General features: G+C 37.1%; 1 protein-coding gene across 3 annotated transcripts in view; it reads left to right on the top strand.

Moving 5' to 3' along the window:
* Nucleotides 1-27,794, top strand: part of PLXDC2 (plexin domain containing 2) — a 786,648-nt gene that overhangs the window by 319,826 nt on the left and 439,028 nt on the right. For all 3 annotated transcript variants that reach the window (XM_073229113.1, XM_073229114.1, XM_073229115.1), the window contains 2 exons: nt 14,136-14,258; nt 26,233-26,351. In XM_073229113.1, coding sequence (XP_073085214.1) covers nt 14,136-14,258; nt 26,233-26,351 — 242 coding nt within the window. The remainder of the gene's footprint in view (nt 1-14,135; nt 14,259-26,232; nt 26,352-27,794) is intronic.

Below are 27,794 nucleotides of genomic sequence, written 5' to 3'. Positions count from 1 at the left end.
AGCAGTCCTGCACTTCCACTCCCTCCCCGCTCTGACTCCTTTCCTCCCACTGGTGAGCTGGGGTGGGAGGAGCGCTCAGGTCCTGCCGGTTCGTGGCTTGTATCTTACCCCCTTCATGAGAAGCTGCATTCTCACAGATGTAGATGTAGCCTGGCTATTGTACTGTATCCTCTGGTCTCTCTGCTAGGTGTAGTTTTATTTGTTGTGTTTTCACAAATATATATGGTTTTGAGAGGAGATTTCCACTGCCCTACTCATGCTGCCATCTTCCCAAATAAAAGATCTGATAAATTTTATGGAAGAATGCATTATATATGTGAAAAGTAAATGCATTTCTGTAAAGCTTAATTGAGGTATTAAACAAGGTATTAATGGTTCTGCTGCATCTGGGTCAGCAAAATGGGAAAAGTGATGCCTAAAATGCTTTCAGAGGAAGTAAGCTAACTTGACTTTATTGTGCTTCAGATTTGAAGATCCTCAATATGTGTTTGTATTGATTTTCAAATCTACATACTCTTAAGATGTTCTCTCTTCATATATATATATATATATATATATATATATATATATATATATATATGTTTATGTTTGCCTGTGTGTGAAAATATATGTGTATACACACAATACACATACATATATGTGTATATAGAAACAAAGCCAAATATGTAAATTCCTTTCATTTCTCAAACAGAGTTTTTCTTTCAACACCTAATGTTTCAAGTGTTTACAAGTGCAGGGCATAGTGAAAGCACAAAGTGCAAAGTGTAATATGCATATGCAATTGGGCCAATGGTTCTTTTGTCCTTCTCACCAGCATCTCATCACCTTAAGAGTGATGTTCTCAGATTTTAAACATCTGAGAAAATGTAGTTATAACCACAGTTCCAACACTGTGAAAGGGCACATGTCTCAAGGAGGCTGGAAATATCACAGAAGTTTGAGCCTGACCATAGGACTACAAAGATCAAGAGCAGAGGAAGACAGGAATCACTGCAGCTGCAGAAGGAGCCCCCAGAGCTCTGATTTTAAAAGGATGTCAGAGAGCAGTGCAGATACTTGATATGTAGATGTTGGATGATGGGATGCAGCTACATTGTATAGTCATTTTTCACTGATTAATACACACAACTATGTTGTTTAATGGGGGTTAATTTTAGCTTCATTTTTTAAGAAGAAATTGAAACCTAATGAGAGTAAGTGATGACGAGATCATACAGCTTGTAAAAGATGAAGAACTCAAAACTAGGCCTTTCCACTACACTTTGACTCCTTGTGGGAAGAAATGCATATAAATATATTACACATGAATCATATATACACACACTATACTTACCCCCAAATAGCTTATATAGTATCTATATCTGAAACAGTACATATATGACAGTAGGTTGGGTCTCTAAGTTAAATGCTAAGGCATTAAGACTCAAACCATCTATGGCAACCACTGAGATATTCTGGTCATGAAAGGAACAGGCCCTTGACTTGGGACTGTGAGGTAGTGCAAATGGCTGCCACTGAGAAAGCAAGGCTCTTCTGCTACCACTTAACTTCTCTCCTGTGTAGATGAACAGTATGTCTCTTGCACTGAAAAGGGAAGGACAGTGAAGAGATTGTCTGTACCTTCAAGACATTTCTTGACCAGACTTGGATGGATTCTGGTACAACTTAAGAGTGAAATTTCTGTCTCTCCTAAGTCTGGAACATCTACAGAGTGATGGAAAACAAAACATGTCTGGGGAAAAGCAGGTGGGAAAATATAGTTATAATTTCCAAGATGTAGAATAAAATTCATTTTAAAAACTAGAGGCCAAACAGACTACAATTCTGGGCAAAACTCCAAATGAGGTATTTGCCTGCTATGTAATACTTTTACTTAAAATGTACCTGACTTTTAAAGTAAGACATATGCTACTGCAGATTATTCAGTACATACAGTAAAGACTGATAATATAGCTAAAACGCCACTACCTGAAGGTGGCCACCCTTTACATTTGGCCATCTTCCTTTACAGGCTGTTTCCAGACATTTTAAAAATGGATTTTAATGATACTTTTGAAGTCCATAGAAAAGGCAGGGACAGTTTTCATTGTCCCCATGGTAGGACAGAGCTGTGGCGTGGAATGAAAGCCAAGCAAGGCATGAGCTCTCCTCTCTAGAGCAGGACAGAGCCTGGATGGAAGTCCAGCTGGTAACTTTGAGCTGTCCTAGGGCTTTTCCCAAAGGGATTATTCAGGTACCAGCAAATGGGCAGAAATTCCATGGGGTAGCTGAACTGACCTATTCATAGGTCAGGAAGCCAAGTAAATTGTCTTTTAGAAAGACTGCCCAGAGGGAGCAGGGCCCAGGAACCAGGTGGGATTCAAGATAAAGGCTGTGCAAACATGGAACAGCTTATCCCCAAACTAAGCAGAACTCAAGCACTGAGGACAAATTCCCAACTACAATTTTGTGCCACCTGTGAGTCTAGCATTTGACAACAGGATCCTTGAATCCTTAGTCTGAGCCTAATCATTCAAAGCAACCCTCTCTCTTTCTTCCCCATATAGGAGTAAGGCTTTTGAAATATTACCTGGATCTATCTGAACAGAGGGGATGAACTTGATTTTTAAGTAAAGAAGAGAGTCCAATGCCTCCACAAAACGCCATATAGTTTGCACAGTACTCAACTCGAGGGGGCGCCATTCACTGTCTGCAGTGTGGAAGGACCCATCTCTGGGAATCCTGATCAGAAGCATTTGGGAGGGGGACGTACTCTTCATAGAGAACATTAGGAATCCACATGAATTAAATACAAGTTACACTGTTTTATTTGAAAAACAGGATAGAGAAGGCAAGAACTATAGGCTACAATTATGTTATTCAAAATGAAAATGAAAAAATTACAGATTTTTGTCTCCCTCTCATGTACATAATTTTGGCTCCTGCTCATTCTTTTCGGAGTTGGAGAGAGGCACTTTGTATAATCAACATAAATTTTTATATTGGTAATTTCATGAACATAATTTGCAGCCAGTAACCAAGTTGTCCCTTGTTGCTTTCTTCCCCAAAGGATACCTTTGTTGTAATTTGTAATTCCCATTAGTGCTTTAAGCCAATGAAATAAAGAAGTCTATATGATGTGGTATATTTTGACAAATATGTATATTTTAAGTTTTACTATATAAAATATATTTGATATATTTTACCTTGACAATTGGGTGGAGCTGTAAAGGGAAAATATTTGATGATTGTCAATATTATAGGTTGCTTCCTAGGATCCAGTTGTTGGTAAGCTCACATGAACTTCAGAAATTCTTGTTTTTCTTCTTTTTTTTCTTTGACCATCTAGGTTGCATGTACAAAGCAATATCCTTACAGTGAACTGAGAGGTCCACTAGCAACAATTTTGTCCAGAGGAAGCCTGTTACATGAAACCTATCATTGTACATTTGCTGCTAGCAGACAGTTACATTACCAGATAACTTCCCACAACTTTTAATTTTCAATTTAGTAATTGCTGCCACATATGGTTTTGTTTAAAGGCTGACTGAATTACAAACAACTATTTGTCTAAAAGGAGTAGATTATAGTGTGGGAGAATATATTCTGTTTCTTATAATGGTATTGGTATAAAATATAAGTTAAATTATGCTCAGATTTCATTTATTTGCTTCAAGTAAGTAATCTACCACAAGCACTAAGCAACTGACAATAAACCACCAATATCACCCAGTTGAATAAGTCAGGTCTTCATGATTAGAAATGAAAGAGGTCATATATAAGGTTGATGAGGGGTCACCTGTTCTCTAAATCTTCAAGGATAAAAGACCATAAATCTCACATCTACATGATTAGTGTGTAAGGATCATAGTGCACACATAAAGGTGACAACAGCAGCATCCATGATAGTCATTTATACTCCAAAGGCAGCATTTCACTATAAATGTTCAGTGCCCTGCAGCGTGCCCAACAGCTCCAACCTTTTCTTGGAGTCAAAAACATCAACCGAAAAATGATGTAGTAGAATATTTATGTAGCCTTTTACACATTAAAGTTTCACAGAATGTTTCACAGCCAATTATAGTCTTTCATGCTTCCTTTATTACTTATATTGTATTTTTTATTTCATACTTCTTTTATTACTTGTGACACTTTCAATAAAATGAAACAACCATATGCAACCAATAGGAGGTTGATATTTTCCAAGGTGCTTATCCCATCAGAATGTAAGGAAAGATATTGAATGTAGGACTTTGGACATTGAGACTTGGTATCAGCTGCTGCCTTGTAGTAAGAGTCAGTGGTATACCTTAACCCCAACTGGAATGATGCAAAAACACACATATCATACCATTTGAGTCTGAAGCCCAATTTTGAAGTCATATAAACATCCTAGAATAAGTCAAATCAACTAGTAGACCTAGTATACATTAGATAGAAAATATTTCAAGAGATAAAAATTGGAGGGAATTTAATCAATTCATTGTTTTCTGCAAATTTTTATTTTAAGCACTGCTTTTAAGTGCTTTTCATATACCAGTTCATTCAATGATCACAACAAAACTGTTATTCCCCATTTAACAGACTAGGGAATTGAGGCCAAAAAAGGTCAAGGAACTTAGTCACACAGCTAGGGAATAATTTGATTCTATCGTTAAATACTCCAATCATATCACTCACCCACCAATTTAGTCTCTTTTGGCAGACTGTAATAGAGGAATTGAATTTTAACCTACTTATAAAATTTGGCAATTAAAAAACATAGACTGAAGCAATACAATAAAAGCAGCAGGATTTGAGGTGGCTACAGCTCTGTGCTAAGGTACAGGTATTGGAATTTTTGTGGAGGAAACATTTTTTTTTTTGAACCAGAAACTCTCAACTCAACCAGAAGCTTTTAAACCGCAAATTCTTTTTAAACTAGAAGCACATCCTGATCAAAGGAGTCCTTTTATGATTAACACTTCAAATGGCTTCAATCAAGTATGGGGAAAAGAAATTAAAATATATTGCTTGAATTACTTTAAAATGTGAAAGACCAGAAAAATGAGAAAAAAAATGACAAGTTGGTATGCCTAAGAAAGCTAAAGAAAAGAGGTAAATGCTTAACTGGGATATTGGTAGCTCGGAGTGCCTTTGAAGCTTTGGACAAGTTTTGTTCCTTTAAAGGACTCTGATCTGCGTAGCTGATTCTTATTCAACACCTAATTACACTTACCTGCAGTCAGCAGGCCTGTAAGGTTTCTCCCCACTCAGTTATTCCCCCTGCTGTAGTGATACTTTTCAAATCTAGAAATGTAATGAGAACTAAGTAAAGCCCATCACTACACTTAAGCATTTTACTTCTTGGTCACTGTCTTACCTGAGGGTTTCAGCCCTGGGCAAGTTCACTCTGGATTTAGTAAGACTGACACTGGATGGTTGGGGGTAAAAGGGTTTATATCCAGCCTTATTCTCATGGTGGCAGGTCAAGATGTACTAGAATCCCATCTGCCTCAGGGCAAGTCTGCATGCAGCAAGCCAGTCTCTGCCTCCAGACCTTTCTTCCACCTCACAGCCCCAGAGCACTGGGTGGAGCTCTTTAGTCAATAATAACCCATTGCCATCATGTGTATAAGCATGCACCTGCAAGCATTGCATGTGCGCAGTGGACAAGCAGACCAGTGGTCAGGTGAGAATCCTGGCCATGGAGCTTCCATTTTTCTCTACACTGAGCCCTTCAGGATTCTTGCCTCACAATCTACGTGCCCTCAATCTTTCATGATGGTCCCTGTGTGAGAAAGGTGGAATGTTGTAACCAAATTCCACAATAACAACAGAGACTACAACAATATACAAATAAAAACAAAAATTATGATACAGATAACAGTAATTATGATAATCTTCAAGCCTGAGGAGATTGATTGCCACCAAGTGTGGTCATTCCAGCTGTATTCAAACCACCTCTGCTCAGATGAGTTCATGATTCACACTTTCTGTGCACTCAGCAAGCAGCAGTTTTTGCTAGGGTGTGTTCCCAATCCAGGCATTAGAGGAGATTAACCTTCAGGGTGATAAGACACATGTTCTAGTGATAACAACATAGGCAAATCTTGTCCATCAAGTAGGATGAATGCAAGAGACTGGTCCTGTGATAGGACCACGGCATGAAGGGGGTACTGTCTGGGTCTAGTATACCACATGTTCACCCCTCTCACTGTGGGGGTTACTGAGGGGTCTATGTATAGTGCTACTGCTGCATACATTGGCCATAAAGGTAAAACTCCCCGGGTAAGATGCTCTTACCTTCAAGCCATTTAGAATACACTACTGTGATCTTTGGGGGCCACTCTTCCATTACTCCAGACATACACAGGAGACTAGACTCCAGACCTTGCCTCCAAGGTGCCAGGAGGGCCAGCCAGCACTGGTCCATGTGTTAAAACTTGCAAGTCCATTTCCACTGAATGAGTCTCTGGGGTTTATTGCAGTTGGTGCTGGTAGTAAGATACTATTCTGGTGGTCCTACCTCGGTATCAATGATTTCTCCTTAGTTTGTATGTGCAATTGTACAGGGAAGACAGCAATGTGTATTAGCATGTATACAGGGCTCAGCGCCCTTTTCTGGAGCTTTTCATTCAAACTCCCTAGCACTGTCCATAAGCAAACTGACCATCCTATAAACTATTGGTTTCTGACTTCAGGCCAGATTTTAACAAACCATTGTACCTCTCTATCATGTCTGCCCTGGTAAGATTATATGGTACATGAAACTTCCACCTTATTTCTAATTGTTGTACCCATTCTTGTCATGCACGTCCAGTAATGTGGATACCTTGATGACTCTCAATTACATATGGTTGGCCATAGACTGTAAAGAGATCTCTAGACCTGTTTTGGTCATTTTCTGGTCTGCACAATGTGTAGGAAAAGCAACCAAAAGTCCAGTAGCTATGTCCACACAAGTCATGGCATATTGGTACACTTCTGACACAGACAGAGGCTCAATATAGTCTATCTGCCAACTGATGAGGGGTATCAGTCCCTTAGCTATAATCCCAGATTTCTGTGGGACTTGATGTAAGTTCCTTTAAGAGAATGGAATGCACTTCTGCCAGGCTCTGCTGACTTCTTAAAAGGTCAAAGGCAGGTCCCATTTACAGGGTTACAGCACACGTCATCTTCTGCCCTGCATGGAACAAATGTATTGTAACCATTGGGCCTCATCCAAGGTAGACTTTCCTTCTAGCCAATGTACCTGAGCCAGTTCATCTGCCTCATCATTCCTGGCTTTGCCAGGAGCAAATAGCCTGCCACCTAATACAGTGTAACTGTTTTAGTCTGACCAGAGGTCCATAAGTCTTGCCACAACTCTTGCCCCAATAGGGGTTGGTGACCAACCGTCTAGTTGACATGGTACCATGTCGGTAGCCCTGGGTCAAGTCTCTATAGATGGCCCAGCCATCAGTGCAGACAACTACTGGGCAGGGCTCCTGGATGACCAAGAGCCATACTGCCTGACACTGTGCCCATTGACTGCTCTTCCCCTCACCATCTTCCATCCATATTGTCTCAGTCTTAGGATGAAAAGCTACAGCCCTCCATTTTGGAGTCTGCACATGGCTGGAGCCATCTGTGTACCATGTCATCTTCAGATAAAGGGGCTCTTTCCTCTTTGCTACAAATGACCCTGAAGTAAATTCTTCCTACATTTCCCTGGTATATGTCACTGGCCCCAAAAAGCATTGGCATTCTTCACTCAAGATGCTAGTGGAGAGGGCACTATGCTGTTGTAGATATGTGCCCCACTTGCTCAGTGTAGACATTGTACCATGCCACTCCACAGCTTTGAGTTCAGTCTCTTTTCTACCCCTCAGTGGGATAGGTGGTAAGTCCTTTAGCAAGGCCATTCCAGTGATGGGCTCCATAGCCAGAAAGGCATGGTACATGGCAGCCAATTGTTTCTTTATTGAGGTGCACCATTACGTCTGCTCCTTTGCAGAGCTATGACCAGAATCCAATAAATTAGTGAGTTTGTTGAAGCCACTGCCAGAGACCCTAGCCATTAACCATCTTCAGTTATATGAATATGCAGCTCACAGGGCCTTGATGGGTCTATCACACTCAAGGTCTGTATAGCCTTGACTGGCCATTTTGCAGCAGTAAAAGCAGATGCACATGTTTCATACCAGTCCCACCTGACATCCATTCATATCACATGGTATAAAGGCTTCATGGTTTGTGCCAAGTGTGGGATAAACTCTCTCCAGTAGCTTGAAAGACCCAAAAACTCTTACAATAGTGTGACAGGTGTAGGGGTAGGAAAAGCCTGAGATTTATCTATGACTACTTCTGGGATAACTTGAGTCTTACCCGACCAGACAACCCCTAAGAATTTGACAGACAAACTGCATCCCTGAACCTTGGTGCTGTTCACAGCCCATCCTTTCTCCTATAGATGCTGCAGCAGTCTAGGTGCTGAACCTTCTAGATCTGAAATAAAACCAGATGCAAGCATGAGTTCAATATAACAGTACAATATAATAGAAAGAATCTTTTGTAGGATGCCAAATACTGTGCTACAAGTCCATGACAGATGGTGGGACTGTGAAGTTATCCAGAATTACAGTGAACTTCCATTGCCATCCTTCCCATGTGAAGGCAAATTGGTTCTGACTTTCCTGTTCTATGTCTATGGAAAAGAAGGCATTAACAAGATCTACAACATAATGATATATCCCTAGTTCATGACGAAGGGTGTCCATTAGGCCTGTAATAGAGAGGACGGCAGCAGGCAGAGGAGGTATGACTTTATTCAGTTCTCTGCAATACATGGTCATACTCCAAGAGCTATCTGGCTTTTTCACTGGCCACACCAGGGAATTAAAACGGCTATGTGTAGGTTTTATAATACCTACCTTCTCCAGTTCCTGGAGGGTTTCTCCAATTTCTTTATGTCCTTCAGGCAATTTGTATTGCTTGGTATTATTCAACCAGCAAGACACAGTCAGTGCTTTGGGTAGGTACTTAACATATCCCATCAGAACTGCCTTCACCACATATATCCTCAGTCTGAACTCACCTGCAATAGTCTGTAACCATAGGCCCTGCAATAGTCATCTGTAACCATAGGCCCTGCAGGATATCTGTCCCCAAAACATATTTGGGAGTGGGAGAGATAAACACATTATACTCCTTTGGAGGTAGATGTTGTATCCCCAGTGGGATTCAGGCTTGTTTCACTCTGATAGCCTTACCACCATACCCACCTATAACAGCAAGAGTCCCAGTGTTGCAGTAAATCAGCACTCAGCTCCTTTGTCCACCAGAGCTAGGACACATTGCACATTCACTGGGACCAATGAATTGATATTTCAACATGTGGCCACCAGTCCCCTAAGGCAGGTACCTTGATCCTCCTCTCAGTCAAACTGTATCTCCCAGTCACCTTCCTGTGATGGTCCAGCAAGGTCAGCTCACTCTCCAGCAGAAAGTCTTGCAGACACATGGGCCAGACTTGTGGCTTTGTCTTCAGCTTCCATTTCTTGGTCCTCACCTTAGCTGACTGCTGAAACCATTACTCCAGCTTCAGTTTCTGCCACAGCTCCAGTTAAGATTTTATATGACTTTCCATCCAGTTTCAATCTGTCTGCTCCTGCCTTTATTGTATTAGCCCACATCTGGGTCCTCGTGACCTTCACAGGGCCCTTTCAACTCTTCTTCTGAGTAGAGGACTGTGTTCCCTTGTTTCCACCTCATGCAAGTATGCTACCGTATGGATAACCTCACTTATGGGCTGTCCTAAGTGAGGAGAAAGAATGGCCACTAGGTGCCCAAAGAGGAACAAGGGAGCCATTTGAAGTACCACATTTCTCATCCCTACAGTTAGAGGCTCTTCATCTGGGCCATAATTCTCTGGACTATAAATGGAATTTTTAAGGCCTAAATCCCATAACACCTGTTGGAACTCAGCATATGTCTGCCATCTAGTAGGGGAAGATTGCAACTCACCCTGCTTGGCCATACAGAGCCATAAGCCAATTGAAGAGGTAGTGATTTCCTGGGGTTTGATGTGTATTTTGCAGTCACTGGTGCAAGGCAGTATAAACTGTCAGGGAAACCAGCTTTCCCTTCTCTGATCCAGACAGAATGATATCGTCCATTCCTACATCCCAAAGACACAGTAGCCAAGCTGATATTGACTCTGAAAGGCATCTACCAAAACTGGAAGCCCAAATCAACTAGCACAGCCTGTGTATAGGAGTGGAGCATAGAGTGCTCCATGACCCGGGGAGGGAACTGCATCTCTCCTGGAGGAACCTGTGGTTGGTTGCTGCATCTTTATTTTCTTGACTACGACTGGGCAGCCTTTCAATAGAGGAGGGGTCAGTGCCTCTGGCACCAACACCATGTCCCACCCTCTCATCCTCCCGCAGTTCCTCCTCCATTTCCAGGGCTGTTGACAGCTTTCTTACTGCTCCTCCAAGTGCCTCCTCTAGCACACCCTTTACCTTTTCTACAATGCCTTTCAGTGATGCTATCTCTTCAGCAGCTCTCTTACCTTCACCTCAGTGCATCACAGCCGGCATTCTCATGCTTCCTCTTCTTGTGCTTCTCACAGAGTATGTCCTTCTCCTTCAAGGCTTTTGCCTCTTCTGCAGCACCTTGCAGCCTGCATTCTTGTGCTATCTCTTCTTGTGATACTATTACATCCTTTCCCATCTCCACAGCACCTTGCAGTGACACCATCTCAGTCATCAACAAATTTTTTACCTCCTCTACAGATGCCTCTTCTTGTGCTTCTTACAGGAGTCCATCCTTCTCCTGTATGTCCTTTCTTAACATGTGAAAAAAGCCAATCCACAGTCTTACCACCTTGCGGGCACTCTGTTTCTCCAAGGAATTCCCTATTTTGCTGAGGGCCATTCCCTTCCTCAGGCATCACCTCTACCTCTCCCCAGTCCTGGGGAGGGACCCAATCCTCCCTCAGACCACATGTCCACTGGGGGATACATGAGTGTCTCCCCATCCATAGGAGCAGCCCCCTGAAGTACCCATCCCATGAAGGCAGGTTATTTCATTTTTTTTTTCCATCTGTAGAGCATCTTGCTAAGGTCACCAAATGTCTCACCTGAGAGTTTCAGCCCTGGGCAAGTTCACTCTGGATTCAGTGAGACCAAAAAATGACAATGGAACATTGTGGGTTAAAGAGTTTATACCCAGCTTTATTCTCGTGGTGGCAGGTCAAGCTCTGGAATCCCATCTACCTCAGGGCAAGTCTGCATGCAGCAAGCTGGTCTCTGCCTCCATGTTTCTCCACCACCTCGCAGCCACAGAACACTGGGTGGAGCTCTTTCTATAGAGTCAATAATAGCCCATTGCCAACATGTGTGTAAGCCTGCACCTGTGAGCATTGTATGTACTCAGTGGGCAAGCAGACCAGGGTCAGGTGAGGATCCTGGCCATGAAACTTCCATTTTCTCTACAGTCACTAAAAGCTAACCAGAAGTGTGGATAGGAATTGACTGGCAGCTAAGGAAAACAAGCAGCATTCTCTGAATTAACAAAATTAAACTCATTTCATGGAGTATGGGGCTTTTGCATGCTCATATTGTTTTTGCATTATTCTTGGTGCTGGTGGTAGTAATAGCAGTAGATTAATAGCAGTGGCAAATGTGTGATAATTATAGTAGCTGCCTCTTGTTAATGTAGTTGGAGCAAATGTATTACCCATAGCAACTGTAATTATAATTTATTTTAACGTTACAATAACAGGAGAATAAAAAATTGTAATTATAGCTTTCATATATTAGCAATTCTTCCATAGTTTTACTTAGTTCTTTGGGAACAGTTTGAGACTTGATCTTTGAAATTTGGAAAATTATAGTTCTGGAGAATTTTTTCCTGATACAAGGAAGCAGCAGTAGAGGATTCATGTGATCTGAAAACTGGGTTATAGGGAGTGGAGAACAAGTCTTTGTCCACTGGACAGCAACAATCAGGAACAAAAATTATAAAATAAATAGAATACAAATCTATATAAATTATATATGTATATCTTATTTAAGTACTAACAGTAAGAATTTAAAAAAAATAACAGAAAGAATTAAGTATATGAAATGATTTGTGGCCCTGTATTTCGCAACTTTGCTTTTCTAGGAATTGCTGCTGCTTTTCTTAGAGTTGTTTTGGAGGAAGTTTGTTATTGATTTAAAATTATCTTACTGCCTTGAATTATTGCCCTCTTTATTCTTTAAACAAAGCAAAGTTTCCTCTATTAGTACATAGAGAATATAGAGAAATAACTATGCAGAGCTACTGTCCCCGAAAGAACATTTTCAAGTATAATTTAATCATCCTTAAAAGATCGTATTTGTAGAGTGTTTGTATCCATTTTAATGGTGAAATTATAAAGGCATTCTGGTAAAAATAGAATAAAGAAAAAACAGACCAAAGGATATAATTACTCTACATCTTTATATTTTAAGGATGTGATAGTGGGCTTTGACTATGAAGAGTTGACTGAAAATCTACAGGGAAATGTAATGAAAGTAATGGCTGTATCACCCTAAAGTGTACTAAAATACGCTTGAACTATGTGAAATTGCAAATACACAAAATTCAGCTCAAGACAAAGAGGATTTATTTTGAAAGATATTGCTTGGCAAATGAGAGAAAAAAGTCATGATTAATTTCATTGCTAAAGATCTTTTTAGTTAAAAATATATCTTTTAAGGTGAATAGCTAGAATTCATTATGCCTTAATAAAAAATGAAAAGAAAGAAGGAAAGAAGACATTGCTAGAAAGACAGAAATTTATTTCAAAGTAAACAACTACAAATTTAATTCTCCAATAGCTTACATAAAAATTACAATTAAGAGTTTGAAACAGCAAAGACCACAATATGCCAATGAAAGCTTTATTCAGACCATGAAGTGAGATAAAAGTTTTAATATTTTTAGATATTTAAGTCCTACACAGTTTTGTAGTTTTAAAGTCTTACTTGTTTTGTTTTATAATTAATAGAATTAATTATAGTATTATATTAGTTTATAGAATACTATATACTATATGTAAGTATATAGAATTAATAGTATTTTATTCTTATGAAAGGAGGAAAATAAACTATAGTAGCTTCAGATAATCTTGTTAGTTTATGATTACCTGAACATTATAATTTCATTGCCACAAATAACATGCCTTGGGTTTTATTTTGTAATATTTTGTGTGTGTGTGTGTGCCCATTTGCATATATGTTCTTAATTGTGCATTTCTTAGATTAATATCAAAATTAGTATTCCCTGAGCTGGCTGTCCTTTCAGGCAGCTAAAGAGGCAAGAAGCCAGTATAGGATTAACAATTTGTCATGGATAATCCACAAAGTAAATAAATCCAGTGTGAATAATTGAAAGTGGTCAGGGTTGCAGCATAGGACCTATTCAAAGGTAATTCAAGACTAAATTCTCTGCAGTTAATTCCCTCTCATTATCCTACCTCTAGAATAGGCTGGCATTGATAACTCCCTAAATAAAGAGACATTTGTATGTTATCAATGTTTTAGCATCTTATCTGCAAACATATCATCTTTATCTTCTTGATGGGGTGCTAGTATAATAGACTTGAACAATATGAGCAAGCTTTTCCATTGGGGCAACCTCTCTCAACCTTAAAAACGAGGTCCAAAACATTTTCTGCATCTTAGTATTAAAGATATGTGATTTCTAAAATGTCCTAAATGGATTGCAGTTTAAGAAAATGCAATTAAATATCATGAAAATGCATTCATTGTAAAAAAAGACTTGCATGTCCAGCTAGTGTTAAAATAAAAGAGATTAACAATGGCCAATTCAGTGTTTGAATTACTTAAAATACTGCATTAGCCTTTGAAACCTAACCATTTCTTCCAGATAATACTTTTCCCACAATTAAAAGTGTATGCATTGTAGATGTCTGACTTACCAATCTGCAAGGTGCTACTAAATCATACAAGCATTTGTTATTTAAACCAACCCAACTATTGCTGACTGTTCATTAAGACATTAATTATTTTCCTTTTCCTTTTTTAGCTACCATGATAATTTATTTTCAAAATTAGAATGCAGTTGAGTTGGGTGTATTTTAAGTAAAATTTTATCTGGGCTTTTTCTTAACATATTTCCTATTTTTCTCATTACAGGTTTCATATACACTGGAGAAGTCGTACATCGAATGCTAACAGCCACACAGTATATAGCACCTTTAATGGCGAATTTCGATCCCAGTGTCTCCAGAAATTCAACAGTCAGATATTTTGATAATGGTATGTATTGGTTGGCCTACTTTTTACTGAATGTATACTTTTAAACATTGATCATTAAATTCATATTGATGTTTTTGTCACCTGGGTGTTTTTTTTTTTTTGGTAGACTGGATTTATAAACTGCTTAATGCAAATGCCTTGAGATCACAAATGTAATTCTGTAACTGTTAATAAGTGGAGTTAATAATAAAGAATATGGTCAAATGTCACTCAGTATTCATTCATCCATTTGTTCAAGAAATTGTTTATTAATACCTATCAGGCACTATAATCAATGGGTTACTGTAAACCACACCTCGAACAAAGCAAATAATTTATTTGATGCTAATTGTAGTAAGTTCTTTCTATTAAAAAAACTAAGGAAGAATAGTTTGTTAGTTCTGATCTTCCATTAGAGGAAAATGGCACAATACATTGATATTAAATTTCCAGAACTTATGAATTATATATACATAAGATGAACATACCTCTTAAAAATATAGGGTAATTGATAGTTAAAATATATTTATGAAAATTAAGTTTTCTTGACTTTAATATATGAAACAGAACCTGTTAGGGTTTATCAAGTATATTAAAGGTAATCTATCCCTACTATTTCTTTTGAAGACATAAATTAGAGAAAACCTACAGTAAGTCACTAAATGCTGTTCAAACCTAATTAAGAAATTTAAGGTCCTGAAGACCTAAGTGAATTTTCATGTCTACCTCTTATTGTAGCTTTGATAGAGAAAAGAAGAGCTTGTTTTGGAAACTTAAAAATAGAAATTTCTGTACAGTGTAATACAGAAGTGGTATTTGTCCAAATGACAGTTTCATCCTTTAAAATACTGGAAGCACTTGGTGTGAACACAGTTATTTCTATTCTTGTACTAATGATCAGGGATGAAATTTACCAGTGGGTATTACAGACTTAATGGTGACAATAGCTTTGGGAAATGTGACCAGTTTGCTAAAAGCAGTCTTATGACCAATGTAGTGAAACCATTTTTACAGGTCAAAATAGGAGGAAACTAAACAGTTAGATATACGTTCTGAGAAATCATTTCAAACCACACAAATGATACCAAAATGTGTTGCAATTTTAAGTAACTTCAAAAGTTACCATCATAATAATTATTTCCCCTCGTTATTTTAAGAACTGTTATACTATCCTCCTCCTTAAAACAATTAATGTGGTGCTACAGTCCAAGGATGTAAAAGTAGACTGTAAATTAATTGAGGCAAAACTATAACCAGAAACTTACCTAACGCTTATTCCATGACCTCCCAGATGGAATCAACTTAATAAATAGGACACGATTTGATGAAACCTGATTATTTCCCAAATTCTGCTACTTACTAGGCGATGTTGGGGACATTCACTCATGGGCACAGGTTTCTGATGATCAAATTTTTATATTATGAGCACCAAAATCATAAAGCATATTAGATGCTTCTCCCTCTGTAATCCTCATACAGCATCTTCCTAAGTAGCTCTTAATATTTGAACTTTACATTTATTTGAATCATTTTTTAAGTGAATGCATAGCACTCCAATGGGGCACTAAATTCTTTGAAAACAAGGACTGTTATTACAAGAAATCACTTTGTCTTCAGTACCTGGCACAGGAACTCAATACACAGGAACTCAAGGAGGTCATCCATAATTACTCAATGAGTGAAATAATGAAAAATATTAAATATGTTAAGATAACTTTTTAATTCTGAGAGCTGAACAGAGCATTAATACTAAAGAAGTAATGTATTTTACTTTATTGAAATATCTTCTGTGTAATAATCAGTGGGAATACTGAGTTCTTACAATATGATAATAATGGCTGTATAATTGCTTGTGTTTCATTAAATGAATGAAACACTTTTGAGTATTGCAGGGCTCTTCACAAAGTCATTTTAGGCAATAGAAACTCACTGAAATAATTTCCAGCTTCGGTTAGAATCATTGAAAGAATGCTTAAGGATGGGAAGCTCAACATTTTAGGAAAGCAAAACTTCTCTAGAGGAGATGGCAGCAGTTTAGAAAATTTCTAAGATAATATTTTTAGAAGCATTAAAGCACTAGACTTAAAAAACGAGACAATGCTTCCAAATGTTATAGGTAACCTAGATGATTACTAAAGTCTAAGCAAGTCCCAGAATATTAATGCACAAAAACAAGACAAAATTATAAAAATAAGCCCTTTGCTAGAAAGAATTTGATGCCTCGTAAATAGCAAGTCATAAAGTATAATTCTTATTAATGATCATAAGCTTGATTGAGCATAGAACCAGAAAATTTGGAATTGATATTGACACTAGTTCATTCTACTTGACTGTTTTTATTTTGGAGATGAAAACTTGGCATCCATTACTGATCAGATAATTTGATTATGGTTAAAGAAACACCCTAAGGATGCTCAGTTCCAACAATAGGATGGTCCGATATATGATCTTAAATAAAAACTTCAGCTCTGACAGGAGGAACAAGCACCACTAGAGTCCATGCCTGCTGTGAAAGAAACGGTGTAATGTTGTCGGTCACAAGTCAGGAGATGGACCATGCTACCTCAGCTCTTTAGAAATGTGAAAGCCCCCCTTCAGCCCATGGTCTTCTTGTGGAAGGATATTCTTCTACAACAGAGTCGTTCAGCAAGGTGCTTTCCTGATCCACTTGCCTAATTGCTCCCCATATCAAGCATTACCTAGAAAGCAATAAATGAGTAAGGGGCTGCTTAGAGAACTATAAGATTTTATCCCTAAGAACCACTCTCTTAACCTGCAGACCATGAAGTTACAGATTTCAGCAGCTTTTAACAAAAAATGAAACTTGACATATTGCTTGTTTGATAAAACAGGGTAGAGATATTTAGCTAATTTTTAAATGTAATGATAATATTTACACTCTATCTTTCAATTAGTACTATGTAGAACAATTTAAATTAACAAATGGTAGGGGAGTTATGCTATCTAATATAAAATTTATTTGCAAACTGTTATTTTTAAAAGCTGCTACTAACAATACATTAACAATATCTTCATCAGAATTTACTTAAAAACATTTAATTACTCAATTTATGTAGATGTGTTTTTTGAACCAAGAATTTGAGGTAACTGTTTTATATTTACTGCAGAAATCCTTTGAAGGCAAGAATTATTCCTCCCATGTTGTTGGAGAAGAAATAGGTTCATGTAGATTAATTATGGCCAAGGTCATGAAGAAAGTACTAGAGGCAGGGAACAAATTTAGGTCTTCTGTCCTCTAATTTGTTGTTTTCTGGGCACTACCTAAGGTCTAATAGAAATCAGCGAATAAGGCAGAAACTAGAGCTTGAGAATCGTGGATATGTGTGAAGGAAAAAGAAGCTTTGTCAAGAAGTATTTCATGATCAGAAATCCCTCTATTTTTTTTTTTTGAGAGGGCATCTCTCATATTTATTGATCAAATGGTTGTTAACAACAATAAAATTCTGTATAGGGGGGTCAATGCTCAATGCACAATCATTAATCCATCTCAAGCCTAATTCTCGTCAGTCTCCAATCTTCTGAAGCATGACGAACAAGTTCTTACATGGTGAACAAATTCTTACATAGTGAATAAGTTCTTACATGGTGAACAGTACAAGGGCATTCATCACAGAAACTTTCGGTTTTGATCACTCATTATGAATTATGAACAATCAGGTCAATTATGAATATTCGTTTGATTTTTATACTTGATTTATATGTGGATCCCACATTTCTCCCTTTATTACTATTATTATTTTTATTTTTAATAAAATGCTGAAGTGGTAGGTAGATGCAAGATAAAGGTAGAAAACATAGTTTAGTGTTGTAGGAGAGCAATTGTAGATGATCAGGTGTGTGCCTGTAGACTATGTGTTAATCCAATCTAGACAACGGCATTCAAACATCCACGGATGCAGATTTCTCTCAACTCAGGGGGGGGGGGCGGAGGTTCTAAGCCTCACCTCTGTTGATCCCCAAATTCTCACCTGATGGCCTCCCTGCGACTGTGCCTGTCTTAGGTTGTTCCTCCCTTGAGGAATCTTACCCGTCTCTGGCTAACCAGTCATCTTCCGGGGCCATACAGGGAGATGTAAAGTTAGAAATCCCTCTATTTTTACAACTATGGGAGGTTTCCTGATGATTATTGTCCTCTTGCCTTTTCCAGTTAAAAAAAAATGGTAGTAAAGATGTAGCAGGCCTGTGGAAAAAAGAGGCTTGAGTTTTCCCTTAAAGCAGGGGGATGTGTTGGGCGTACCTTACGAATAAAAACACCAGGGTAAAAAATTTTTAAATATTTTATTTCTAAAGTTTTACTTCAAAAAAGTGAATACAATTCTATATTTAAAGTGCACAGTGATAACTTGATATATGTGTATATTGTGAAAGGATCCCCAGCACTGAATCAGTTAACACAATCCATCAATTCCATTTATGTTTTTAATTTTTTGTGTGTGAGAAGACTTAAGTTCTACTCTGAGAAAATTCCAATTATACAATACAGTATCAGAAACCATTGTCACCATGATATACATTAGATCCTCAGACATTATTCATTGTATACATGAAAATTTGGAAACTTTTACCGCCCTCTCCTTGTTCCCCCATACCCAACCCTGGGCAACCAACATTCTGAAATCTGTTTTTTTGACTGGTTTTTTTTGTTTTGCTTTGTTTTCAAATTATATTTATAATTGATAACATGCAGATTTTCTCTTTGCTTATTTCACTTAGGACAATGACCTCTAGATTCATCCATGTTGCCACAAAGTTTCCTTCATTAAGCCTCAATAGTAATCCATTCTACACATACACACACACACACGCACGCACACCACATCTTCTTTTTCCATCTATCTATAGACAAACACTTAAGCTGTTTCCATACTTGGGCTATTGTGAATATTGCTTCAATGAACAGAGAATACAAATATCTCTTGGAGATACTGATTTTGTTTCTTTTGGGGTAAATTCAGTAGTGGGATTACTGGATTATATGACTGGATCATAAGAATTCTACTTTTTTAATTTCTTGGGGAACCTCTACACAGTTTTCCATAGAAGCTGCACCATTTCACATTGCCATCAACAGTGTACAAGGATTCCAATTTCACCACAGCTATGCCAGCATTTGCTATCTCTTGTCTTTTTAATAATAGCCATTCTAACTGTTGTGAGGTGATATTTCACTGTGGTTTTTATTTGCATTTCCCTGATCATTAAATGATGCTGAGCAACTTTTTATGTATCTGTCTGCCATTTATATGTCTGTTTGGAAAAATAGCTATCCAGGTCCTTTGCCCATTTTGTAATTGTTGTTATTGAGTTGTATGAGTTCCTCATATACTTTGGATATTACCTCCTTACTGGACATACAGTTTCAAATATTTCCTACCATTCCATAGACTGCCTTCTCATTTTATTGGTAGTTTCCTTTGCTTTCCAGCTTTTTAGTTTGACATAATCCCACTTGTTGTTTTTGCTTTTGTTGCCTTTGCTTTTGATGTCAAACCAAAAAATCACTACCAAGACCCATATCAAGGTGCTTATGCTCAATGTATTCTTCTATCAGTTTTACAGCTTCAGGATTTATAGTCAAGTATTTAATTCATTATATGTTCAGTTTTGTGTATGGTATGAAATAGGGGTTCAGTTCCATTCTTTTGCATGTGTCTATCAGTTTTCTGAGCCATTTATTGAAGAGACTATAGTTTCCCCATTGTATAATCTTGGGGTCTTTATTAAAAATTAATTGATCATATAAACATGGGTTTATTTTGGGCCTCTATTCTGTTCCTTTTATAACAATATCATACTGTTTTGATTAGTATGGCTTTGTAATTTATTTGGAAATCTGTAAGTGTGATGCCTCCTGCTTTGTTCTTCTTTCTAAATACTACTTGACTATTTGGGGTCTTTTGTGGTTCCATAGAAATTTTAGAACTTTTGTTCTATTTCTATGAAAAATGCTACTGGAATTTTAACAGAGACTGCATCAAATTTGTACATTATGTTGGGTAATGCGGACAATTCTTCTAATCCATGAAAATGGAATATCTTTCCATTATTTGTGTCTTCCTCAATTTCTGTCATCAATGTTTCTTGTTTTCATTATACAAATCTTTTATCTCATTTAAATTTAGTTGTATTTTATTGTTCTTGATGCTATTGTAAATGGAACTGTTTCCTTAATTTCTCTTCCTGATAATTCACTGTTAGCTATAGAAAAGGAGCTGATTTTGTATAGTGAAACATTACTGAGTTTGTTCATTATACTGAATTTGTTTATTAGTTTGAACAGTCTTGGGATGAAATCTTTACAGTTTTATTTTTATAATATCATGTCTTCTGTAAACAGACAGATTTACTTCTTCTTTTCCAATTTAGATGTCTTTTATTTCTTTTTCTTGCCTAATTATTATAGTTAGGACTTACAGTACTCTGTTGAATAAAAATGGTGAGAGTGGGCATCCTTGTCTTTTACCTTCCCACTTTTCACCCTTAAATATGATGTTAGCTGTAGGCTTGAGCTGTGGGCTTGTCAAGTTTATTATGTTGAAATACATTCATTCTGTACTTAACTTGTTGAAAGATTTTCTCATGAAAGGATGTTGAATTTTGTTAAATGCTTTTTCTGTACCTATTCAGATAATCATATAATTTTACTCCCTCATTTTGTTAATGTGGTATATCATATCACATTGATAGATTTGTGTGTGTCAAACCATCCTTGCATCCCAGAAGAAATGCAGCTTGATCATGGTATATGATCCTTTTAATGTATTGTTGAATTTGGGTTTCTAAAACTTTGTTGAGGATCTTTATGTCTATCTTCATCAGAGATATTGGCCTATAAGTTTATTTTCTTATAATATTCTCATCTGACTTTGTTATAAAATTAATGCTGTCTTTGTAAAATATGTTTGGAAGTATTCTCTCTTCTGTTTTTTGGAAGAGTTTACAAAGATTTGTATTCTTCTTTAAATATTTGGTAGAATTTCCCAATGAAGCCATTGGGTCATGAACTTTTCTTTGTTGGGAGTTTGCCAATTACTGATTCAGTCTTTTTATTAGTAATTGGCCTTTTCAGATTTCTGTTTCCTCATGATTGTGTCTTGATTGGTGGTATGTTTCTACTAGTTTATCTATTTCTTTCAGCTTGTGTAATTTGTATAATTGTAGTGGTTTCTCATGACCTTTAGTATTATCATTAGTAGTGTCTCCTCTTCCATTTTTTATTTTATTTATTTGGGACTTTTTTATTAGTAGTCTAGCTAAAGTTTTGTCACTTTTTAAAAAAATTCTTTTGAAAACTCAGTTCTTAGTTTCATTGATCTTTCCTATTTTTTGGAGGGGAGCTTTCCATTTCATTTATTACCACTCTGATCTTTGTTGTTACCTTCCTTCTACTAATTTTGAGCTTGGTTTGTTTTTCTAGTTTTGAGGTATAAAATTAGGTCTTTTTTGGTGCATGGTGTTTTTAATGTAGGCATTTATTGCTGTAAACTTCCCTCTTAGAACTGCTTTTACTGTATCCTATAAGTTTTCATATGTTGTGTTCCAATTTTCCTTTGTCTCAAAGTACTTTTAGATTTTCCTTTTAATTTCTTCTTTGACTCACTGGTTGTTCAGGCAGACTTTTTAAATCACATGTGTCTGAATTTTCCAATTTTCCTTATGTTTTTCATTTCTAGTTTCATACCACTTTGATCAGAAAAGATACTTGATATGACTTCACCCTTTTAAAATATGTTAAGATTTGTCTTGTGACCTAACATATGATCTGTCCTGGAGAATGTCCCATGTATGCTTGAATAGAGTGTGTATTCTGCCGCTTTTGGATGAAATATTATGTATATTTCTGTTAGGTTCATCCGATCTAACATGTAGTTTAAGTTCAGTGTTCCTAAAATGATTTTCTGTCTGGATGATCTGTCCATTGTTGAAAGTGAGATATGAAATTCCCTGCTATTATTGTATTGATGTCTATTTCTGCCTTCAAGTCTGTTAATATGTGCTTTCTATACTTAGCTCTACTGATGTGGGTTCAGAAATATTTACAATTATTATATCTCTTGATGAAGTAATCCCTTTATCATTATATAATGATCTTTGTCTCTAATTACAGGGTTTGGCTTAATGCCTGCTTTGTCTAAGTATACCTGCACCTGCTTTCTTTTGATTTCCATTTGCAAGGAATATATTTTTTCATACTTCCAGTCTATGTGTGTTCTTAAAACTAAAGTGAGTCTCTAATAGGCAGTGTATGGTTGAGTCTTTTTTTTTTTCTTTTTATCTCTTCACCCACTCTGTCTTGTGATTGGAGAATTTACTCCATCTACATTTACAGAAACAACTTGTAGGTATGTACTTACTATTGCCACTTTGGTAGTTGTTTGCTGGCTGATTCGTAGTTCCTTTGTTCCCTTCCTCCTCACTTGATCTCTTTCTTGGTGATCTGATGATTTTTCTGTAGTGGTATACTTTGATTCCTTTCACTTTATCTTCTGTGTGTCTACTGTAGATTATTATATTGTGGTTACCATGAGGCATAACATCTACAATGTATTGTAAGATGATAACAACTGACTTCAAAATCATACAAAGGCTCTATATTTTTATACCCTCCACCGCATTTTGTTTTTGATGTCACAATTTAGAATTTTGTATCTTATCTAACAAATTATTGCAGTTATAGTTATTTTTAATACTTTTGTCTCAACCTTTATACTAGAGTTATAAGTAATTTAGCAGCCACCATTACAATATGAGTATTCTGAATTTCACTGCATATTTACCTTTACCAGTGAGTTTTGTATTTTCATATTATTCCTGTTACTAATTAGCATCCTTTCATTTCAGCTTGAAGAACTGCCTTTATCATTTCTTATAAGGCTGGTCTAGTGGTAATTAACTCCGTCAGCTTTTGTTTTTCTGGAAAACTAGCTCTCCTTCATTTGGGAAGGACAGTTTTGCTGGGTAGAATACTCTTGTGGGCAGTTTTTTTTCTATCAGCCCTCAAATATCTCATCCCACTCCCTCTGGCCTTCAGGTTTTTGCTAAAAATCTGCTGATAGCCTTGTGGGTGTTACCTTGTAAGTAACAATTTGCTTTTCTCTTGCTGCTTTTAAGATTCTTTCTTTGTCTTTAACTTCAGATGATTGAATTATAGTGTGCCTCGGTATAAGGTTTTTTTGATTAATCTTTTTTTGGCATTTTGGAGCTTCCAGGATCTGAATTTCTGTTTATTTCCCTAGGTTAAAGAAGTTTTAAGGCATTATTTCTTTGATTAAGTTTTCTTCCCCTTTCTCTCTTCTCCTTCTGGTATCCCTATAATGTAAATATTGATCCACTTGATAATGTCCTATATGTCCCTTATGCTATCTTCACTCTTTTTCTTTCTTTTTTCTTTTTGCTCCTCTGATTGGATGAATTCCACTACTCTGTCTTCAAGTGCAATGATCTTTGTTCTACTTGATCTAGTCTGCTGTTGAACCCTTCTATTAAAATTTCAGGTCAGTCATAGTACTCTTCAGCTCTATGATTTCTAATACTTTTTAATATTTCTGCATACTGTTTTTTCATATCTCTGTTGAAATTCTCATTTTGTTTGTGTATTGTTCTTTTTAGCACAGTGAGCATCTTTATGATTGTTATGTTGACTCATTTGGGCAAATTACTTACCTCCATTTCATTAAGATCAGTTTCTGGAGATTTATCTTGTTCTTTTGTCTGGAACATAGCACCCTGTTTCTTCATTTTTCCTGGCTCTCTATTGGTTTCTTCTCATTAGATACAATAGCCACCAGTCTTGTCAGATTTATCTTGTGGAGCTTATCAGTCAGCTCAGCATGAGCTCCTGATTGTCTCTCAAACAGGATTGTCCAAGACACCATCTTTGTTCTTTGTGGCTCCCAGTAGTTAAGAGTGTGCCAAGAACCATTAGTGTTTCAAAGGGAAAGGTTACAACCATCACCTAGATGCAGGCTGATTTGTACCTGGTACCTCAGGCAACATCTGGGAAAGCATGCAGACAAGCCTTTTCCAAGGAAAAACTGTGTGATAAGCATTTTGCCTGCTGTATGGGTGTATAATCATGGTGGTTGCTCCTGCACTTATTTAGAAACTGCTTCTTTGTTTGCTATAGTCTTGTGGGACTTGGAAATGCAGCCCCTGTTGGTTATCAGAGCAAGATGATTTGGGTGCCTAAACCTGGCATGGTAGCTGTAAAAGCTGAAGCACTAGGTGTGTAGACAAGCTCCTTCCAGATAGATACTGGCAACTTGGTTTTATGTTAGAGGGAGCTAGAGGGAGAAGATGGGGGAAGCGCCCACAAGCTCTTTAGGCCTCTAAGGAGGATAATAGTAAGCACCTAGATGAATGCTAATTAGAAGTCATAATCTCATATACCAGACTGTAAAGTATGCAGTTACATTGCTCTGAGGGAAAGACTTGGGAGATGGGCATTTTTTGCCTACTACCTCCCTGCTAAGCCCTGAAGGATGGCCATAGCAAATGCTCATGGGCGTGCTGTTAATGACTACTTCTTTCTCTGCTACAGTACTGTGATATTTGTGAATGCAAATCTCATTATCAGAGTTGGTGATCTGGGGGCCTGTCACTTGGGTGGCAGCCACAAGATCTAGGTGCCAGACATGTGTGCAAGCTCTTTCCAGAAAGTTACTGGTGACCTGGCTTTATTGTTGGAGAGAGCCAAAGGAGAAGTTGGGAGAAGCACCCAGTGGCTCTCTGGGGCTCCAGAGAAGACCACAATCAGCAGCTAGATGAGTGCTGTTTTGGTTGTTCTGCATATATATGTAAATTCAGTGTGCCCATGGGAGGAGGGAAATTCAGGAGCCTTCTAAGTCTCTACCTTGGTCCTAAACACAATAAAGACAAGATTATGGTCCACATCATTTGTTACAGTGATTAACTCAGGAATAATCAGGTGTCAGAAATGCATAGGGCAAGGTATGAGGGAAAGGGTGTGGAGCTTCCTTGCCCTCTCTGGGCATATGACCCTCCCAGCACTTCTACATCTTCACTAACTTGGAAGGTTCTGCCATACAATATTAATTTGTTTCTTTTTAAATTAGATATTACTAACCTCAAAGATAAGTTTTCCTCTTGTAGTTCTGTGAATTTCATTTTCTATACAACCTTTCTGGCAACTTGATTTTTTAACTGAACAGAAAATCCAGTACTTAAAGCTAAGCAAAAGTCTTAGCTGCTCATTTATTTATCTAAAAAAAAACCAGAATAAACAATTTTAGTTAAACCAAATATATGAATTCTTATTGATGGCTATTAAAATGTGTTTCAATTTACATTTGATGTTAATCGTTTTATAGTAAACACTGGCAGATTGACTCATCAGAATGATATACAGCACTGAAGATTCATCCCAGTGTACTTCAATGGGGCTTCAGAAATCTTAGCTTGGGGCCCTTTAAGCTACATTGCAGTCTCCTTGAAGCAATTCAACAAAGAAAGAAATGCAGGCATTGTGAATCAAAGAAGAAAAATCCCATTAGTGTTAAAGGAATTTCTTCAGCATGGAAGAGATAATTCTAAGCATGGAAGAAGCATTTTCAGGTCTTTTATAAGTGATTATGGCTTTCCTGAATATGTTCCTTCTCTCTCAAGATTTGTCAGAATGTATTTGAAGTTCATTAGTCCACTAGGGCTGCATTTTGAAAGTGGCTCATGGAAATTTAAGCAGATAGTACCCATTAACATTAATGGACTTCCTAAGGCAAAATTCCCCCATACTGGGCTCAATATTAACCTCGATATGAATATTTAGAGAATACTCAATTCTTTAAAAATATTCCAAGTGCTATTTCAATAACAAAATTCCAATTAACTATATAAAATTGAAGTAGCACAGCTACTAGATTTGAAGGGTAGAACCGTATTTTTTGTGAAGGCTCTAAGCAGAATTGGTTGATATATTTTTCTCATCGCATTTCCTCTGTTCCAATGGGGTTTATAGGCACAGCACTTGTTGTCCAGTGGGACCATGTACATCTTCAGGACAATTACAACCTTGGAAGCTTCACGTTTCAGGCAACCCTCCTCATAGATGGACGCATCATCTTTGGATACAAAGAAGTGAGTAATGTATTGATGATTTCCTTCCCCCTTGACCATGACCTCTATCTTTTCCTCCACGTGTGAACAAAGAAACATTTTAGTCATGAAATTCAAATCGGTTTTTCACCTCTTGGTTTCTTTTCCTTCATAAAAAAAAAAATGCATCTTTAAAAATCTGCAGGATAGAAGATTATTAATTCTTTGGGTTTTGTTTTGTTTTTCATTTCTGTTATCATTGGCATTATGACCCACAGATTTCACAAAATCACTGCATAATAATATTCTAGTGGTGTTATAATGAAATAGCTTTAAGAAAAAAAGTTTCCAATTTCATCTAAATCTGATTGTTTGTATTTATTTTTTGTTTGTTTTTGCCTTGTCAATTTCTGTGACATATTTTGGTAATTCCAAAAGAATTAACAGACATGAAATTTTTGTAGTTCAATTACCCAGTTACAGAACAGCTCAGACCACAATACATTTGGCCAATGGTATTACAACCTGATAGGAATGATTAATTAGAGATCTAAGTGACAGAAAGAATAAGGGAATTTAAATTTATGTTTTGTTTCATTTTACCAAACTGATGAAGAATGGAAATTTACTAAATTGTAGCTTTAAATTTACAGAATGTCCAAATTAGAATAATAGCATGTTTTGTTTAAAACTCTATTGGCAATGTAATTAAGGTCTATTAGACAACCTAAACTTCTGGGGAAGAAAAGAATATAAGAATAAAGGTCCAGGAACAGGAGAATAGCATATGTAATATTTTAGGCAGTCACTAGGCAGGAGAGAAATTCTGATAATATGGATTGATAATGGACATTATGAACCCATGAGATAATGAGTATTTATAATAATATAGAGTCAAAATTTTTCCCTTGGGAAATGAATCCCTGGCTATTAAAAAGATATTGACAATTCAAAAATGACTCACCTTGGTTAAGTCTTCTGAAATCTATCTTTTCTATTAAGTGAGGAATAGTTGTATTTCAATTAAATAGGCTGACTTTTGGAAGTCTCATAACCATGTTAAATGTTTCCACTCCTTTAAGAATTCTACTGTGTGAAATTAATCACTTATGTGGGTCAGTAATATAAATAGAATATAATTTAGGATCCCTTCTGCTTAGTAATTCCTCATCCAGACCTATGTTTTGATATCCTAGCCCATCATATTCTTTTTTTTTTTTGGTGTCATTAATATACAATTACATGAGCAACATTGTGGTTACTAGATTCCCCCCATTATCAAGTCCTCCCCACAAACCCCATTACAGTCACTGTCCATCACCGTAGTAAGATGCTATAGAATCACTACTTGTCTTCTCTGTGCTATGCTGCCTTCCCTGTGCCCCCCACACACATTATGTGTGCTAATCATAATGCCCTTTTCCCCTTATCCCTGCCTTCCCACCCATCCTCCCCAGTCCCTTTCCCTTTGATAACTGTTGTGCA

This window comes from Manis javanica, chromosome 2, assembly GCF_040802235.1.
Source record: "Manis javanica isolate MJ-LG chromosome 2, MJ_LKY, whole genome shotgun sequence".
Classification (NCBI taxonomy): Eukaryota; Metazoa; Chordata; class Mammalia; order Pholidota; family Manidae; genus Manis; species Manis javanica.
Note: the sequence above shows the minus strand (reverse complement) of the source record. Positions and strands in the feature narration are given on the sequence as shown.